General features: G+C 45.9%; 1 protein-coding gene across 1 annotated transcript in view; it reads right to left on the minus strand.

Moving 5' to 3' along the window:
- Positions 1-20,660, minus strand: part of LOC138982535 (mucin-19-like) — a 102,794-nt gene that overhangs the window by 38,005 nt on the left and 44,129 nt on the right. Inside the window, exons 24-33 of the mRNA XM_070355839.1 lie at positions 19,863-20,071; positions 18,305-18,444; positions 17,352-17,461; positions 16,804-16,971; positions 16,254-16,347; positions 10,364-10,524; positions 9,669-9,794; positions 7,783-8,007; positions 7,260-7,277; positions 398-4,487 (exon numbers count right to left, since the gene is read on the minus strand). Coding sequence (XP_070211940.1) covers positions 398-4,487; positions 7,260-7,277; positions 7,783-8,007; positions 9,669-9,794; positions 10,364-10,524; positions 16,254-16,347; positions 16,804-16,971; positions 17,352-17,461; positions 18,305-18,444; positions 19,863-20,071 — 5,341 coding nt within the window. The remainder of the gene's footprint in view (positions 1-397; positions 4,488-7,259; positions 7,278-7,782; positions 8,008-9,668; positions 9,795-10,363; positions 10,525-16,253; positions 16,348-16,803; positions 16,972-17,351; positions 17,462-18,304; positions 18,445-19,862; positions 20,072-20,660) is intronic.

Below are 20,660 nucleotides of genomic sequence, written 5' to 3' on the forward strand. Positions count from 1 at the left end.
AGGTGTGTTGGATGGTGTGGCAGTTGGTGGTTGTGATGGAGGTGTGTTGGATGGTGTGGCAGTTGGTGGTTGTGATGGAGGTGTGTAGGATGGTGTGGCAGTTGATGGTTGTGAGGGAGGTGTGTTGGACAGTGTCACAGTTGGTGGTTGTGATGGAGGTGTGTTGGATGGTGTGGCAGTTGGTGGTTGTGAGGGAGGTGTGTTGGACAGTGTCACAGTTGGTGGTTGTGATGGAGGTGTATTGGATGGTGTGGCAGTTGGTGGTTGTGATGGAGGTGTGTTGGATGGTGTGGCAGTTGGTGGTTGTGATGGAGGTGTGTTGGATGGTGTGGCAGTTGGTGGTTGTGATGGAGGTGTGTTGGATGGTGTGGCAGTTGGTGGTTGTGATGGAGGTGTGTTGGATGGTGTGGCAGTTGGTGGTTGTGATGGAGGTGTGTTGGATGGTGTGGCAGTTGGTGGTTGTGATGGAGGTGTGTTGGACAGTGTCACAGTTGGTGGTTGTGATGGAGGTGTGTTGGATGGTGTGGCAGTTGATGGTTGTGATGGAGGTGTGTTGGATGGTGTGGCAGTTGGTGGTTGTGATGGAGGTGTGTTGGATGGTGTGGCAGTTGGTGGTTGTGATGGAGGTGTGTTGGATGGTGTGGCAGTTGGTGGTTGTGATGGAGGTGTGTTGGACAGTGTCACAGTTGGTGGTTGTGATGGAGGTGTGTTGGATGGTGTGGCAGTTGATGGTTGTGATGGAGGTGTGTTGGATGGTGTGGCAGTTGGTGGTTGTGATGGAGGTGTGTTGGATGGTGTGGCAGTTGGTGGTTGTGATGGAGGTGTGTAGGATGGTGTGGCAGTTGATGGTTGTGATGGAGGTGTGTTGGTTGGTGTGGCAGTTGGTGGTTGTGATGGAGGTGTGTTGGATGGTGTGGCAGTTGGTGGTTGTGATGGAGGTGTGTTGGACTGTGTCACAGTTGGTGGTTGTGATGGAGGTGTGTTGGATGGTGTGGCAGTTGGTGGTTGTGAGGGAGGTGTGTTGGACGGTGTGGCAGTTGGTGGTTGTGATGGAGGTGTGTTGGACTGTGTCACAGTTGGTGGTTGTGATGGAGGTGTGTTGGATGGTGTGGCAGTTGGTGGTTGTGATGGAGGTGTTTTGGACAGTGTCACAGTTGGTGGTTGTGATGGAGGTGTGTTGGATGGTGTGGCAGTTGGTGGTTGTGATGGAGGTGTGTTGGATGGTGTGGCAGTTGGCGGTTGTGATGGAGTTCCAGACACAGGTGTTGTAGTAGGAGGTGTAGTCGTTGTTGTTGGTGTTGATGTAGTTGATGGTGGCTCGTAGGTTCTTGGCGTACCCCTTGATGGCTGTGATGGTATCGTTTCAGACGTTGGTGGTGGTGAAGTTGTAGATACAGGTGTAGTAGTAGGAGGTGTCGTCGTTGTTGTTGGTGTCGATGTAGTGTGTGATGAGGGAGTTGGTGGCTGTGAAGGCGTTGATTCCCATGGCGTCGTAGTGGGTGATGAGGGGGTTGGCGGCTGTGAAGGCGTTGATTCCCATGGCGTTGAAGTGGGTGATGAGGAGGTTGGTGGCTGTGATGGTGTTGTTTCGGACGTTTGTGGAGTTCCAGACACAGGTGTTGTAGTAGGAGGTGTCGTCGTTGTTGTTGGTGTCGATGTAGTGGGTGATGAGGCGGTTGGTGGCTGGGAAGGCGTTGATTCCCCTGGCGTTGTATTGGGTGATGAGGGGGTTGGCGGCTGTGAAGGCGTTGATTCCCATGGCGTTGAAGTGGGTGATGAGGAGGTTGGTGGCTGTGATGTTGTTGTTTCGGACGTTTGTGGAGTTCCAGACACAGGTGTTGTTGTAGGAGGTGTCGTCGTTGTTGTTGGTGTCGATGTAGTGTGTGATGAGGGAGTTGGTGGCTGTGAAGGCGTTGATTCCCATGGCGTCGTAGTGGGTGATGAGAGGGTTGGCGGCTGTGAAGGCGTTGATTCCCATGGCGTTGAAGTGGGTGATGAGGGGGTTGGTGGCTGTGAAGGCGTTGATTCCCATGGCGTTGTAGTGGGTGATGAAGGGGTTGGTGGCTGTGAAGGCGTTGATTCTTCTGGCGTTGAAGTGGGTGATGAGGGGGTTTGTGGCTTTGATGGTGTTGTTTCGGACGTTTGTGGAGTTCCAGACACAAGTGTAGTAGTAGGAGGTGTCGTCGTTGTTGTTGGTGTCGATGTAGTTGATGGTGGCTCGTAGGTTCTTGGCGTACCCTTTGATGGCTGTGATGGTGTCGTTTCAGACGTTGGTGGTGGTGAAATTGTAGATACAGGTGTAGTAGTAGGAGGTGTCGTCGTTGTTGTTGGTGTCGATGTAGTGGGCGATGAGGGGGTTGGTGGCTGTGAAGGCGTTGATTCCCATGGCGTTGAAGTGGGTGATGAGGAGGTTGGTGGCTGTGATGGTGTTGTTTCTGACGTTTGTGGAGTTCCAGACACATGGGTTGTAGTAGAAGGTGTCGTCGTTGTTGTTGGTGTCGATGTAGTGGGTGATGAGGGGGTTGGTGGCTGTGAAGGCGTTGATTCCCCTGGCGTTATTGTGGGCGATGAGGGGGTTGGTGGCTGTGAAGGCGTTGATTCCCATGGCGTTATAGTGGGCGATGAGGGGGTTGGTGGCTGTGAAGGCGTTGATTCCCATGGCGTTATAGTGGGCGATGAAGGGGTTGGTGGCTGTGAAGGCGTTGATTCCCATGGCGTTGAAGTGGGTGATGAGGGGGTTGGTGGCTTTGATGGTGTTGTTTCGGACGTTTGTGGAGTTCCAGACACAGGTGTTGTAGTAGGAGGTGTCGTCGTTGTTGTTGGTGTCGATGTAGTTGATGGTGGCTCGTAGGTTCTTGGCGTACCCCTTGATGGCTGTGATGGTGTCGTTTCAGACGTTGGTGAAGTTGTAGGAAAGGGAGTTGTTGTAGGAGGTGTCGTCGTTGTTGTTGGTGTGGATGTGGATGTGGTTGATGGTGACTGTGAATGTGTTGTTTCAGACGTTCTTGGTGTACCACTTGACGGTTGTGATGGTGTTGTTTCAGACGTTCTTGGCGTACCTTTTGATGGTTGTGACGGTGTTGTTTCAGACGCTGGCGTCACCGAAGATGGCTGTGAAGTCGAGGATTCCCACGGTGTTGTAGTTGATGGAGAAAGAGATGTTGTCGTTGGCGGCGTTGTTGTTGTAGATGGTGTCGATGTGGATGAAGGCTGCCTTGAAGATGTTTCGTGGGTAAGTGTAGATACTGACTGTGATGGTGTTGTTGCATAAGGTGTGGGTGTAACAGTTGGTGCCGTTTTAGTCACAACTGTAGATGACGGTGACTGGCTTAAGTGTGTCGCTGATGATGAGGATGGCCATCCTTCAGTGAAGATATCTGTGTTCGTCGGCGGTGATGTCGACTCCCCTTCATTTTCAGGTGATGATGGAATCAGCGTTGTACTCGGATATGACACCGTTGCTGTACCTGTTGATGTAGTCTCAGTGGAGGTTTCAGTTGGTGGGGATGTTGTCGTAGTTGGCGTCTGTGTTGATGATGTTTCTATCTCCGTGATGATCTTTGTAGTAGACGGTGGTTGAGAAAATACCGTAGTAGATGGAGACTGAGAAGGGGATGGAGGTTGGGTTGTGGTTTCAGAGTAAATGTATGTGGTTGAAGGAGAACTTGGTGGTCTTGTGGAGGTTTCAGTTGGAGGGGATGTAGTCGTGGTTGGCGTCTCTGTGGATGTGTAGATCTGTGTAGTAGACGGTGGTTGTGTCATGCTGGTTTGTTCTTCGGTAGAAGAGGGAAAAGGGCTTGATGACAATACTGTGGTACTCTCAGTTGATGGTGGTGATGTGGTTGGTGGTGTGGTTGTTGTTGATGGAGTGGTGCTTGTTGAAACAACTCCTGTAGAGGATGGTGGTTGGGTAAAAACTGTAGAAGATGGAGATTCAGAGGGAGGGGGAGATGGAGTAGTAGTTTCAGAATAAATGTAGGTTGTTGAAGAAGATATTGGTGTTCCTGACGAGGACGGCACTGTGGTGGTTTCAGATGTTGTAGGAGTCGTAGTCGGTGGAGTTGTTGTCGTTGTTGGTGTTGTGCTCGTTGAAAACACTCCTGTGGAGGATGGTGGCCGTGTACCCACCGTGGTGCTTTCAGAACGTACGCGATAGGGTGACGTCGAGTATGTGGGTCCCGACGTCGTCCCTGTTGTGGTAACGGTTGCTGTTGTTGTTGTTGGTGGTGTAGTCGTGGTCGACGGTGTAGTCGTGGTCACCGGTGTAGTGGTCAGCGTGGTAGTGAAAGGAGTGCTTGGCGATACGGTTACAGGTGGGGAAGATGTGGGTGACTCTGAAATAGAGTAATGCGTGGGCGGAGATGTCTCGCCTGTTGTTGTCGATGTTGACGAAAGGGGTGTCGTCGTCGTGAAAGGTGTGGAGGTGACGGTTGTGGCCGGTGTTGATGTCGTCGGGGTAAATGTCGTTGTGGTTGTTTCTGGTGTCGCTGTAACAGCCGAAAAGTCATCAAAAGGCATCATAAACATCGCGTGCGGAGATGTGCATATCAAAAGCATTTCTTGAGCGGCTGTATATTTATGCTAAACGTTTCAGAAGATCCAAACTTTGAAGAGCTATGTTAGTTTTACACCGCAGCTTTAGAAATGAACGATTTTTGAAATTTAAATTAATAACGGGAAAGACATTTATAAAAAAAAAAAAAATAAACATCTTAATTGTGACTTGGAACGTATATATAGGCTAGACATGTGCGAAAGTTTGCAGCTGCGCAGGTCTGTAACACATTCTTCCTAATAAAAAACCAAGAAAGGTAGGTTGTTGGAACAACCTACAACAACCAACAACCTACAACAACCAACAACAACCAACAACCTACAACAACCAACAACAACCAACAACCTACAACAACCAACAACAACCAACAACCTACAACAACCAACAACCTACAACAACCAACAACAACCAACAACCTACAACATCCAACAACAACCAACAACCTACAACAACCAACAACCTACAACAACCAACAACCTACAACAACCAACAACAACCAACAACAACCAACAACCTACAACAACCAACAACCTACAACAACCAACAACCTACAACAACCAACAACCTACAACAACCAACAACCTACAACAACCAACAACCAACAACAACCAACAACCTACAACAACCAACAACCTACAACCAACAACAACCAACAACCTACAACAACCAACAACCTACAACAACCAACAACAACCAACAACAACCAACAACCAACAACAACCAACAACCTACAACAACCAACAACAACCAACAACCAACAACAACCAACAACCTACAACAACCAACAACCTACAACAACCAACAACAAGCAACAACCAACAACAACCAACAACCTACAACAACCAACAACAACCAACAACCTACAACAACCAACAACAAGCAACAACCTACAACAACCAACAACAACCAACAACAACCAACAACAACCAACGACCAACAACAACCAACAACTAACAACAACCAACAACCAACCAACAACCAACAACAACCAACAACCTACAACAACCAACAACCTACAACAACCAACAACAACCAACAACCTACAACAACCAACAACAACCAACAACCTACAACAACAACCAACAACCAACAACCTACAACAACCTACAACAACCAACAACCAACAACCTACAACAACCAACAACAACCAACAACCTACAACAACCAACAACAACCAACAACCTACAACAACCAACAACCTACAACAACCAACAACCTACAACAACCAACAACCAACAACAACCAACAACCTACAACAACCAACAACCTACAACAACCAACAACAACCAACAACCAACAACCTACAACAACCAACAACAACCAACAACCTACAACAACCAACAACCTACAACAACCAACAACCAACAACAACCAACAACCTACAACAACCAACAACCTACCTTTCTTGTTTTTTGATTCTGGAGCATCCGTCAACTTGGACACATACCAACAATCAACAGGCCGGCTGCTTCATGTGCACAGTGATTTTTACATTTAGTCAAGTTTTGACTAAATATTTTAACATAGAGGGGGAATCGAGACGAGGGTCATGGTGTATGTGTGTGTGTGTGTAAGTGTGTCTGTGTGTGTGTGTAGAGCGATTCAGAGTAAACTACTGGACCGATCTTTATGAAATTTGACATGAGAGTTCCTGGGTATAATATACCCAGACATTTTTTTCATTAATTTTTATAAATGTCTTTGATGACGTCATATCCGGCTTTTTGTAAAAGTTGAGGCGGCACTGTCACACCCTCATTTTTCAATCAAATTGATTGAAATTTTTGTAAAGCAATCTTCGACGAAGGCCGAACTTTGGTATTGCATTTCAGCTTGGTGGCTTAACAATTAATTAATGAATTTGGTCATTAAAATTTACATTTTTTTTATAAAACGATCCAAAATTACGTTAATCTTATTCTTCATCATTTTCTGATTCCAAAAATATATAAATATGTTTTATTCGGATTAAAAACAAGCTCTGAAAATTAAAAATATAAAAATTATGATCAAAATAAAATTTCCGAAATCGATTTAAAACCATTTTCATCTTATTCCTTGTCGGTTCCTGATTCCAAAAACATATAGATATGATATGTTTGGATTAACAACACGCTCAGAAAGTTAAAACGAAGAGAGGTACAGAAAAGCGTGCTATGCAGCACAGCGAAACCACTACCGCGCTAAACAGGCACGTCAGTTTCACTGCGTTTTGCACGAGCGGCGGACTTCGGTCATTGTGAAAAAATGCAGTGTGTTCAGTTTCATTCTGTGAGTTCCACAGCTTGACTAAATGTAGTAATTTCGCCTTACGCGACTTGTTTTATTGTGCTGAAGTATTTGCCTAAAATTATTATCAATCTGTAATTCAGTTCCGCAAAAAACAAATACCATTTTGTACATAAAGCAGCTGGCTATAGATGCTTGGCCTTTGCCCAAGTTGGTGGATGAGCTTGTTTCGTGCCAAAGCCTGGCCTTATCTGCGATAGTGACAATGATGGGATTTGCCAGAAAGATGCTACCTCTAGTATTAGTATTAGTATGCTACATCTGCCTGGTATTTTTAAGCGCCGAGTTAAATAGTTGTAATATCTTGCCCATCTCAAAATCCCTATAAAAATATGAATAAAATCAAGACACGGATGGCAAAAAGAGCCAGTATATTCGATGCTAAATTCAAGTTCTCCAAATAACAAGTACTTACGGGTCACTGTTGGAGTTCCTGAAAGAGAGAAACATATACCAGATTACCAGCAAGTCTAAACACCAACCAACCACGAAACAAACACATAAACACACACGCACATACATAATTCTCTCTCTCTCTCTCTCTCTCTCTCTCTCTCTCTCTCTCTCTCTCTCTCTCTCTCTCTCTCTCTCTCTCTCTCTCTCTCTCTCTCTCTCTCTCTCTCTCTCTGATTAGTGACCGAAACTGGAAGACTGTTAACGTTCCCAAATTCACAATCATGAATCAATTGATGTTTTAGTTGTCTTACTTCCTGAATCAACACATTAATTGAGGGTCGAGTTGAGGCAACACATGTATCAGTTCGTTTTGTGTACGGATAATTAAATGTTCAAATAACTGAACGTTCTTGAGTTTTTCTTCAACAGAAACCGACGACTGTGAACTAATGCTCAACTCAACTCAGCTTAATATTAATCTTGTACAGAAAGATCCATTGCTGTTGCGTTGGTATACGAACAATAAAAACAAATATACTCACCGCATCCGATTTCATCGGTCCCATCAGGACAATCCATGTGACCATCGCACGTGGCGTTCTTGGGGAGACACAGCGACTGATTGCAAAAGGTGAATTCCTTGGGACACTCCTCACAGCCTATTTCGTCACTTCCATTCAAACAGTCAAAGTAGCCATCACATACGTACTCCCGGTCAATGCACGGGCCTTCCTGGCACTGGAACTCGTCTGCAGTACAGTTCGCATCTGGCAAAAAAAATTAGAAGATACGAATGAAAAATGAATAAGACAACAACTTACCCAATTTATCAAAATAAATTGGTCAATTCTTTGCCAGTCTGTTGGTTTAGATATACATGTACCGGGACTTTGTGTTCAATAATGGCATGACCATATAAAGTACAGAGGTTGAATTTTGGGCCTGAAGAACAATTCCAAACTCAAAAGAAGAAAATTCGTCTGCTTGGCAATGGTAACATGCAGCTCACTTGATGTAATATTATCCCTGTGGCAATGGTAACATGCAGCTCACTTGATGTAATATTATCCCTGTGGCAGAAGTACGTGTGTATGCGTGCAATACTCAATCTGCACAGACACAAAAACAAACAAACGGGTGAAATCTCAGTCGACCAGCATTTAAAAAAAGCCAAAGTTGTATCGTTTTTGGTTGCCCACTTCCCCGTCATCAATTCAAAAGAGCTGCGCAAGTTACATGCACTAGTCGACTCATTCACCTAGTTTGCTTGACACACGTCCGGGCTCCCTACTTTCAAACTTTTAAAACTTCGAACTGTACTGAATTTGTTTTGATGATAAAATAATTATTTTGTGTTTAACCATGTTTGTGTAACAAGCTGTCAATTTATTATTTAGATTTTAAAAGTTAGGTCTAGCGCCATAACGAGGCTTTCGATTTCGGTGGCCAAAAGTCCGTGTGTCCACGCAAAAATAAATTCTTTGAAAAATGCTCGCTCTTTGTGGAGGGCACCTAGGGTATTCTCTAGCGGTAATTGTTTAAACGAAAGGGTGTTTGTACTGTGTTTAAAAGCCTGACAGGGTCTGTGGCCAGAAATTGATGGTTTACGGGAGGCGGAGTGGGCCTTTAACATACTATGTTTTTTTTCAAAATAACTTAAAACAGTCTACGTTACCAAAAAAGGATGAAAGTCGCTTGTTCATTTCAAGTCTTGTTCTTGTCTCAGGTACCAGGCGCTGGTTCCGCATAACTCCCACTAACTCTCAAATAAAGGCGTGCTCCTTCACAAAATCCTTTCTGGCCACGCACCACGTGCTTTCATTACAAAATTTAAAGCCAAACCAAGCCGAAAATTCAACGTCCCCATTCCGCGGATAGATCTCTTTAAATCAAGTTTAGCTTATTCTGGCAGCGTTTTGTGGAATTCTCTCCCGGAATCAGTTCGAGTCCCAACAAGTCTCAATACTTTCAAAAAACACCTCTCATTACATTTAATGTCAAATTACGAAAAGTCACAGTGATGGAAGACTTCGTTCTGATTATTTTCATATTGATCATAGCTGTCCATAAAGCATCAATGTTTCATAACGCAAGAATGTATGTATAGCCTACAACGTGTATATAGTCCTGTGAATAGTTTTTCTGCCTTTTTTTAAAAAAAATTTTTTTACTGTCATGCTTATCTTTTGTAATTGTTTTACGTTTGTATATATATGTATTTAAGATTAGAATAGTCCCTCTCTGGGCGAGGGCTGGTTAAAAACAAGCTCGTTTGTATTGCTTATGCCACAACCCTCGTAAAATAAAATTTGATTTGATTTGATTGATTTGTTGCACATGTCGTATGCATTTAGAGCGCTTACATCCCTTTGTGTCTGAGATACGTCACCAAAATCAATAAGAAAACTTTGTTCACATCAATACTCACGGCACAATGCTTCGCTCTCGTCCTCGCCCTCGTAACACTGGGGAATGCCGTCACACACCTGGTAGTCAGGGATACAGCTGGGGGAGTTTGAGCTGCATTTAAACTGCACCTCTGTACAGTTCTTTTCTGTGGGAAGCAAGGAAACAATAATAACACAGAATTTGAGAAACAGAATGTCAAGTGAAATCATCACATATGTTATACAGTCAATGGCCATCGATCACTACAATGTAGCCTACTACTAATGTTCTGCGGTCTCTATTGAAATTTGCAAATGTGTATAAGGTATTTGGTGGTACGAAGGAGAAGTATGGGTGCAGTGGGAGTAGCAATGCCAGGAGAACATGCGAGATGAAACTACGATTAACTGGGAAATCCAGCATTATTGCTTGGTACAATCAACATTCAGCTTACAACATCTTGACAGAAATGTAACCATCGAGTTCCTACGGGGTTCAACAGGGTTTAGTTTTAAGGTCATCAGATCTAAACCAATAACAGAACGAGATATTCAGTACATATACAGGTTCTTATCAAAACAAAAAGGCACGAAATGCACTTAGTTTTCCTGAAACTGAACCTAACCATATGAACCCGAACAGCCAGTGATGTTGACTTTCAGACACGCATATACTAAGAAAAGGAACGATTAAAAAGAAACGTGTACAGCATGTGTTTGAATTATCAGTACTTACCAGTACAGTTGGCCTCATCTGAGGCGCCCGGACAGTCAATGATGTTGTTACACAGGTAGTCGACGTGGATACAGAGCCGGGTGGTTTCACACAGGAACTGTTCTGCCGTGCACACCGTGCAGTTCGTCCCGGTGCACTCAAGTTCTCGGTTCTTGCACGTGCTTCAGATGAAAAACATGAAACGCATAAACATATGAAATATGAAATAAATATAGCTTAAAGGACTTTAAACGGATAGTGCTTACGACCAGTGCTGACCAAACTGCAGGCAATCAAGCTTAATTAACTCAAAAGGTGATCAACAAGATTCAACAGGGTTCAGCAGTGATACCAATCAAGTGCTAAACCGAGTGACATATTTATTTTACTCCCAAACGTGAAGTTATGGTACTAAAATAATGAAAAAAACAGATCAATTGTGTTGTGGAGATCGCTAGATACCACTGGAATCGAATGGAAGGATATAGAACATTATAGAACTTACTTTGATTAAGTGCGCAGTCACTCATGACGTAAGCGTAGACGCTCATCGAACAGATGGAACTGTGTAGATCTAACCAGATTAGTGTCGATGTTTCCCGAATATTCTCGTATGTCCATTAACTATATAAGTAGGGCTGCGCACACGTATTGTTGTTCTTTACCAGTCTTGCACTTGTTCTTTCTTACACTGTGCTGAGAGATATTGTCACCGTTGTTCCAGCTGTTAATAAATCTACAGAACCTACACAAATCGTTGTGTCTCCTTTGCGACTGAGAGTGACGAAAGGAAAAACACGACAACTGGCGTCGCCGACAGTTACTTCCCTTGTCTATTCGGAGTGACTTATTACTGCAAAATGACGGAAACAGAGCAGCTGATAACGCTTCTAAGGGAGCAGTTGGAGCAACAGCAACGCCAGCACAAGGAAAATATGGAGCAACAAATGCACCAGATGGAGATGATGATGAAAGTGTTCAGTGGTGCCGCAGCTTCTGCCAGGGAGGAAAGCTACGACGATCCGAGTGCTTCGAATCTACGTTTTCCCATTACTACACAGGCAGCTGCAATCCCATCTTTTGTTGCGTTTGATGCAACATCGGAACTGTGGCCTGACTACTGGTCAAGATTTTGCACGTTTGTGGTCGCCAACTCCGTGCCGGAGCAGCGCAAGGCTCAAGTTTTCTTGACGAATCAGACTGCTACGGTCTACAAACAACTGGCAAATCTGGCTACTCAGCAAAATCCGCCCAAGGACATCAACAGTTTGACAATGGACGAAATTGTCAAATTCATGAAAGAACAGTTCGACCCGAAACTCTTCATAGTGCGAGAACGTTTCAAGTTCTGGAGTGACATGAAACGGAAGCCAGGCGAAACTCTCCAGGAGTTAGCAGCGCGCATACGCCAAGACGCCGCTACCTGTGACTTTCCTTCGATCAAAAACCCACAAGACGAAGCTCTGAGACAGAGATTCATATGTTCTGTCAACAATGAGGCTGTCTTAAAGGCTCTATTCAAGATCAAGGACACAGAGCTGGATTTCGCACGTGCTGTCCAAGTCGCGATTGAGACTGAAGACGCAGCGAAGGTTGCCAAGGAAACTGTCTACGGTTCCAAGACCATGCCAGTCAACAAGGTCCACCAGAACAAGACTACGGGTCCACGAAAGAACCACAAGCAGTCTAATTCCACAGACAGGAAGTGCTACCGATGTGGAAAGGCCCACAAAGCAACAGACTGCCCCTACAAAGACGCCAAATGCCGATACTGTGACGTCACAGGACATTTGGAAGCTGTCTGTAGAAAAAAGCAACATCAGAATCGGGAACGACATTCCCAAGCTTCCGTGAAGAGAGTCACGAAAGCAGAGCTTGTCAACGCGATCCTCGGTGAAGTTCCCCAAGATACTCCTAGGTTGGATGTACCCATAACAATCCAGGACCGACAGTTCACCATGGAACTGGACACCGCAACTACGGGAAATTTTGTTTCTCTTCCGGTCTGGAGACAACTAGGAAAACCGAAGCTGGATGACGTCACACATCGTTACGAGTCTGCCAGCAAGCACGACCTGCCCGTGCTGGGAACTTTCATGGGCCAAACCAAGGATCCAGTGACTGGTAAGCAAAGCTCAATTCCGTACATCGTCACCAAGATCCCTCATCTGAATCTGCTAGGACGCAACGCAATCCAGACTCTGGGAATTTCTGTGGACAATGCTCTAGGACTGAGGAGCATAGAGAGTCACGCTAAGAGTGAGGGTGCAAAACCTACGCATCCAGCGACCTCCAACGCGCCTTATGCTGCCCTGCAACGAGATTGTCACAGACTGTCTGATAAATTCCCAAATCTCTTCAAACAAGAATTGGGATGTCTCAAGGACTTCGAACTGGACGTGAAGTTCAAGTCTGATGCGAAGCCGGTTTTTCACAAGGCACGTCCGGTACCTTTCGCTCTTCGTGATGACCTCGCCAAAGGCTACGAAGAAGGCATCGCCAAAGGAGTCTGGAAGCCAGTCCAGTTCAATGAATACGGAACGCCAGTGGTACCAATTCGTAAGGCACAAACCTCGGGCACCCTGAAGCCCAAGCTACGGATCTGTGGTGACTACTCAGTGGGCATCAATGATCAGCTTGAAGATCACCGTCATCCATTGCCACTCCCAGAGGAACTGATGCAGAAGCTAGGAGGTGGATTCGGATACACCAAGATCGATCTTGCTGATGCCTACAACCAGATCAAGCTGGCACCAGAGAGTCAACGCAGGCTAGCCCTCAGCACTCACCGTGGGGTACTCCTGCAGCAACGACTTCCTTTCGGGATAAAGTCAGCACCTGGTTACTTTCAAGAGATCATGGAAAACCTGACCTGTGATCTACCTGGTGTTGCCGTCTTCCAAGATGATATACTCGTCAGCGGGAAGGACGCCAACGACCACCTGAGCAATCTGGAACGTTTGCTCACTCGTCTGAACGACAAAGGACTCAGATGTCGTCGTGAAAAGTGCGAGTTCGCACAAGCCAGTGTGGAATACCTTGGACATACCTTATCGGCCGAAGGGATCTCCAAAGGATCGAAGGTCGAGGCAGTTTTGAAAATGCCAGCCCCTACGGACGTCTCAAGCTTGAAGTCTTTCTTGGGCTCAGTTCAGTTTTACGGGAAGTTCATCCCTAACCTGGCCAGCATGGCAGAGCCGCTCTACCGCCTGACGAAGAAGGCGAACCCCTGGAAGTGGGGAGATGAGGAACAGGCAGCATTTGAACAGTTGAAAGATGTGCTTTCCTCGGATCAAGTTCTGGTACACTTCGATCCAAACAAGACTTTGGGACTAGCTTGTGACGCGTCCAACGTTGGAATTGGAGCAGTCCTATTTCATCGCTATCCAGATGGAAGCGAGCGCCCAATCGCCAACGTGTCCAAGACTCTCACGGCTGCAGAAAGGAACTACAGCCAAATCCACAAGGAAGCCCTGGCCATCATCTTTGGCTTGCGGAAGTTCTACCAGTATCTCTACGGACGTCAGTTCATACTGGTGACAGATCATAAGCCGCTGACATCACTGTTCGGACCGAAGAAAGGGACTCCACTGCTCGCAGCTAACAGACTAGCTCGGTGGGCCCTGTGGCTGAACCAGTTTAACTACACCATCGAGTACCGGAAAACAGCGGATCATGGCAATGCAGATGCCCTTAGTCGCTTGCCATACGGAGATGACATCGACTTCGACAGGGAGGAAAGTGGTGAAGACATGGACATGGTGTGTGCCATCAAGGTTCTCAGTCTTCAAGTCCAGCCTGTGGATGCCAATATCCTCCGTCAAGAGTCAGGAAAAGATCCAGTGATATCTACGGTGATGCGCTACGTCCGTGAAGGCTGGCCACCAAAGAACGCTGAGATCAATGAAGATGTCAACAAGTTCCGGAAGTTGTCGGACTCTCTCAGTATCTGCCACGGATGCCTCGTCCATGGATCGAGAGTGGTGATTCCACAGAGCCTGCAGTCCAAGATCCTTGATCTGCTGCATCTCGGACACTTCGGCATGGAACGCATGAAACAGTTGGCAAGAACTGCTGTTTACTGGCCCGGTATCGATGCTGCTATTGAGATGGCTACTCGACGATGTGACTCGTGTGGTGAACATCAGAACAAGCCATCCAAGCCTCCAGTTCACCCATGGATGCTACCAGAAAAGCCGTGGAGCCGCTTACACCTGGACCATGCAATCAACTTCATGGGTAGAGACTGGCTGGTGATCACGGATGCTTACTCCAAGTATCCATGCATTCATCCTACGTCATCCACGTCCTCTAGAGCCACTCTAGACCTGCTGGAAGAAGATTTTGCTCATTTTGGATTGCCTCACACACTTGTCACTGACAACGCGCCGACCTTCACTTCTGAAGAATTTCAGAGCTGGTGCAAGGAACGGGGGATCACGCACCTGACAGGGGCACCATATCATCCTGCTACCAATGGAGCCGCTGAACGTTTGGTGCAGACATTCAAACAAGCACTGAGAAAATCTTCTTTGCCACCGAAGCGTGCTCTTCAAGAGTTCTTGATGCAGTACCGGAGAACACCGACATCCTGTGGTTTCTCTCCGAGTGAACTCTTGAATTCCAGGCAGTTACGGACAAGGATCGACACTCTGCTGTCCTCGCCAGCCCACATCGCTCAGGGCAAGCAATCCAAGGAGGCATCCAAGTCTCAGATGACTCCAGACTCGAAAGCTGTCGTCAAGGTAACCAGACAGTACAAGGCCGGAGATCCTGTGTATGCTCTATACCATGGACCTCGCCGAGACAAACAACCCCGATGGGTACCAGCAGTCATCAAGAAGTCTCTGGGTACTCGCTGCTTCAACGTCATGGTCATTCCTCATGGTCCAGTATGGAGACGACACTGGGAACAGCTACAGCCACGCTACACCACTGAGGAAGACAATGAACCTGGTGAGGAAGTGGACACTGTTTCTGAACTTGTAACAGATCACCCCATGGAGATCTTGGAAACTGTGCCACAAACTCGGAGACAGACCAAACCCAAAGGTACTCCATCCGTTTCAGAGTATGGACCAGACAATCCAAGACGGTCAAAGAGAACACGCAAACCAACAGAGAGACTTTGCTGTTGATGCTTGAGGAGTAGCATCAGTTTAGGTGGGGAGGTGTTGTGGAGATCGCTAGATACCACTGGAATCGAATGGAAGGATATAGAACATTATAGAACTTACTTTGATTAAGTGCGCAGTCACTCATGACGTAAGCGTAGACGCTCATCGAACAGATGGAACTGTGTAGATCTAACCAGATTAGTGTCGATGTTTCCCGAATATTCTCGTATGTCCATTAACTATATAAGTAGGGCTGCGCACACGTATTGTTGTTCTTTACCAGTCTTGCACTTGTTCTTTCTTACACTGTGCTGAGAGATATTGTCACCGTTGTTCCAGCTGTTAATAAATCTACAGAACCTACACAAATCGTTGTGTCTCCTTTGCGACTGAGAGTGACGAAAGGAAAAACACGACAAATTGAATGTAGGACAGCACAAGACAAACACTAAAACGAGAAATGCTAGGCAAAGTTGAATATGTGACCCTCCACCACAAAATGAGTCGCATGTCACCTCGCGCGGTTCTGCGCTAGGCTTAATATAAGTCCGGGGAGTGTCTGGGAACAGTGTAAGGGTCCTTAGTCACAGGCTTATGACTCAAACTCTAAAACGGTTTTCACCATCGGATAGAGCATAAATAAAACTTTAGGAAAATGTAAACATATGAAAATCATGCAAAAGTGACATGCGACTCATTTCGTGGTGGAGGGTCACAATTATACGAATATATTTAGTAAGGCCACTAAAACAACCAACGAATCATAGTATTTACCAAGACCAATCTTCTCTTACCAGTTCATGCAGTCTTTGATAATAGTGGTTCCTTCTTCATAGATAAAGCCGTCGTCAATGCAAGGGCATCTCTCTTCAGGAATACAGCGAACGCCTGCAAACACAACAGTCAAGTTTTGGACTGCAGGTTGAAACTTAATGAAAAGTATCAGGTATGTGTGCATTACAGAATTGCCACTCTAGCCCCTTTCGACCTTACCGGGGGCACATATACAACTCACCATGAAAACAAGACTCGTCTCTCAGAACAGAAGCAGCACTCAAATCTAGCTGCTCATAGCAAAGATGCCTACAACAAAAAACACCCAATCCAGGGGGCGGAGTCCTGGGTATCGGACCCCCTCTCCCTGGCTCTTCCCCGGCAAAGTCTACCTTTTTCCTCAAAGAGAGACTTAAAGTAACCCTTTCAGATGCTACATTTCAACAGCATCTTGCCCCGTCGCCTGGCCAGCCCCTGTTCCCTTGCTTCATTTTCGAAGCCCCTCCTGTTCCTACACTAGGTCCAGCCCTGCTATCTGCCTTACTGGAGGCACAGGTACAATTAACTCACCATACATGACGTATCCCTCGGGGCAGAAGCATCCTTCAATGCAGGCAGTGCTGTTGCCTGAGCCCGAGCTGGAGCCGGAGCTAGTAGGAGAAGGGTTGGGCTCCTCACACGAGGATTGCTGTGGGTTGCCGCACGCTTGGTACTCCTTGCCAAAATCACACTGGATGGCTGTAACACGGTACGATGAAGAATGGTGATACTTCTGCTTTAAGAAGAGAATCAAGGTTTGATGAGTAGTGTCTCAGTAATGCAGACATTTTGTTTATACTCAATATGCGTGAAAACTCTGTGTGTGTGTGTGTGTATGTGTGTGTGTGTGTGTGTGTGTGTGTGTGTGTGTGTGTTTGTGTGTGTGTTTGTATGTGTTTGAATGTTTGTAAGCGCCTGCATGCGTGCGTGTGACTGTCAGAGTGTGTTTCAGGACATATTTTACTGCCACATACAGGCTACGATAACTGAATATTGTCTGTATGTTTGAAATCAAAGTTCTTCCGTTACAATCGTTTAAGAAGAATGACACCCAACTTCCAAGTATCATGCTAACTTACGACACAGTCTCTGATGACGCCATCTCACGGGGTAACCGATCTCACTGCAGCGTGACGAAAATGAAGCGATGGCGTCACACATGCACTCACAATCTCCGCCACTGTTGCAACTGTGAGCAATACAACATAACACATCGCGTCAAAAAACTGAAATAGTTGACCAATACACCAACAGCAGAATGGCAAAAAAAGCAGGGTTTAGAAAACTTCTCGTCTTTCTGATAACAAAGGGTCGAAACATGTTGTGTTGAAATGCAAAGGTGGAGGAAGTACAGCGTTGGTTTAAACAGTTTGTATTCTGATATTAATACAAATAACAATGCCGCTTACAATCAATTAAACAAATGGAGTACAACAAGCTACGCTTATGAACACAGAGTTGGATAGGAAGATGAGGCAACGCTGGCATTTGATAGTACATAGTAAAAAGAATGCCCACCTTGTTAAAGGTAGGTGTGTTTAAAATTACCTTGAATGTTTCGAAACAGGCTCTATTATATATGTATTCTAAAACGGATTTTTGTTTTGATGTACAATTTTCATTCAATTTTCTTTTCATGTTTGCTTGCTTTTCATTTAAACTGTACAACAGCCGCCATTTATATGTAATTTTCTAGAAAACTGTAAACACCACTATAAGCATTATGCTTGTTGTTGTTTACTCAATATGCGTCTTTTTGTAAATAATGCACAAACGTTGAATAAAACAGTTTAAACCAAACAGGCTCTAAACAGATATTTTCTAATATCAAATATGAAATATTAAGGTGTGAAATAAAATGCAAAGATAGGTTATCCACATGACAACAACAACAACAACAACAACAACAACAACAACAACAACAACAACAACAACAACAAAAACATATATCATCCACGACAAAATAATTATAAGAACAACAAGAGCAGCAGTGCAACAAACAACACATCCAAAATCAAAACGTTCTGCTTACGAGCAACCCTCCTTGACGCAGTCTGCGTAGAATCGCTGGACATTGGATGCAGGAAGCGCTTCACGGCAGCGTGAGAATGCGTCAGAAGTGGTGATCATTTCGCAAGTCTTCAGCGACCACTGCTTGCGCTGTGGCTCCACCTGCAACGCGGGATAAAACTCATGAAAACATTTGACTACAACATTTGTTGGTCTGTATGTTTTTCTTGTGCGACAATTAATATGAAAGTTATTTCATTCTGAATAGAAATGTTTCACTTTTGAAGACGCTTATACTGTAACCAGTTTTCAACACAGTTTGATTGTTTCAGAAGTGTGTCACACAGTTAACACAGTATAATCCAATGTGAACAATATAGTACGCTTTAAAACACCTCAACACATTGTGATCAGACTTTACCGTGCAGGGGTCTGGCACGATGTCTACCACGGATATAGCACACGAGTCACACCTCCTACCAACTGTTGCCAAACTCCCCCCAACACCACCTCCTGCCAACTGTTGCCAAACTCCCCCAACACCACCTCCTATCAACTGTTGCCAAACTCCCCCAACACCACCTCCTGCCAACTGTTGCCAAACTCCCCCAACACCACCTCCTGCCAACTGTTGCCAAACTCCCCCCAACACCACCTCCTGCCAACTGTTGCCAAAGTCCCCCCAACACCACCTCCTGCCAACTGTTGCCAAACTCCCCCCAACACCACCTCCTATCAACTGTTGCCAAACTCCCCCCAAGACCACCTCCTGCCAACTGTTGCCAAACTCCCCCAACACCACCTCCTGCCAACTGTTGCCAAACTCCCCCAACACCACCTCCTGCCAACTGTTGCCAAACTCCCCCAACACCACCTCCTGCCAACTGTTGCCAAACTCCCCCAACACCACCTCCTGCCAACTGTTGCCAAACTCCCCCCAACACCACCTCCTGCCAACTGTTGCCAAACTCCCCCAACACCACCTCCTGCCAACTGTTGCCAAAGTCCCCCCAACACCACCTCCTGCCAACTGTTGCCAAACTCCCCCAACACCACCTCCTGCCAACTGTTGTCAAACTCCCCCAACACCACCTCCTGCCAACTGTTGCCAAACTCCCCCCAACACCACCTCCTGCCAACTGTTGCCAAACTCCCCCAACACCACCCCCTGCCAACTGTTGCCAAACTCCCCCCAACACCACCTCCTGCCAACTGTTGCCAAACTCCCCCAACACCACCTCCTGCCAACTGTTGCCAAACTCCCCCAACACCACCTCCTGCCAACTGTTGCCAAACTCCCCCCAACACCACCTCCTGCCAACTGTTGCCAAAGTCCCCCCAACACCACCTCCTACCAACTGTTGCCAAACTCCCCCCAACACCACCTCCTTACGTCAACTTAACATTCCCCTCCCCTCCCTCACCTCCACCAAGTACTACACTGATAAGGCGTTAAGGCCTTCTAAAACTGAGCCCGAAGTTGACTTTTTACCAACAATACAGTGCGAAAGCTTCTTGCAACAAGCTAGGTGAAATCGACTTTGCGAGGTCGACCTCAACCAATTAATATCAGGGTTTACCGTGCAGGGATCCGGGACGATGTCAACGACGGGGATATCGCTGCAAGTGAGTCCCGCCTCCTTCCAGCTGTTGCCGAACTCGTTAGGAGAGGATGCGATGCTCCCGTCCCGCATCATGAGGTCGTTCATGGAGTTGCCGTCGTGAGTCCCGCACAGACCTCGCAGCATGCTGCTCCACTGGCTCGTCACACGCAGCATCACCACCAGTCCTGAGCAGCCACAGAGATGGATAGGGTGTGGAATTAATATGACATACTTATCATATACGTTTTTTTATATATATCTTTTCACCATAAGTATTATCTTCGATCATGATTTTTTGGGTGAATGAAGAAACATATAAGTGAATATGTTACAGTTAATCTGTGAAACCAGGGAATACGTGTATTAGCTAAACTATTTTGGTAATACAAGAATTAACTGTTTTTTTCCGTCAGTTAATTCATGTATTACCTAGTTAATACACGTATTCCCTGGTTTCACAGATTAACTGTAACAAATATACCTCGTGAGCGGATGGATGCCTGTTCAACTGAATTAAACGCATACATCCGATTGATTTTTTTGTACATAAGAAATCGAAGTTGTAAGCTGAACACGTTCTTTGACTTTACATGAGTCCCTCGCGCATCCTCCACTCACACCGTCCTGCTTCAAGGGGGACAACCAAGAGTTCTTCTTCACGACGTTGGCACCAGCATTTCTCTTTGACGCGAACATTACTCAGGAGTAACGATCGTGTAACACAACATGGCGACAGAGACTAAACCGAATGCAAAATGAATATGTGACACGGAG

Source organism: Littorina saxatilis, linkage group LG12, assembly GCF_037325665.1.
Source record: "Littorina saxatilis isolate snail1 linkage group LG12, US_GU_Lsax_2.0, whole genome shotgun sequence".
In the NCBI taxonomy this organism is placed as follows: Eukaryota; Metazoa; Mollusca; class Gastropoda; order Littorinimorpha; family Littorinidae; genus Littorina; species Littorina saxatilis.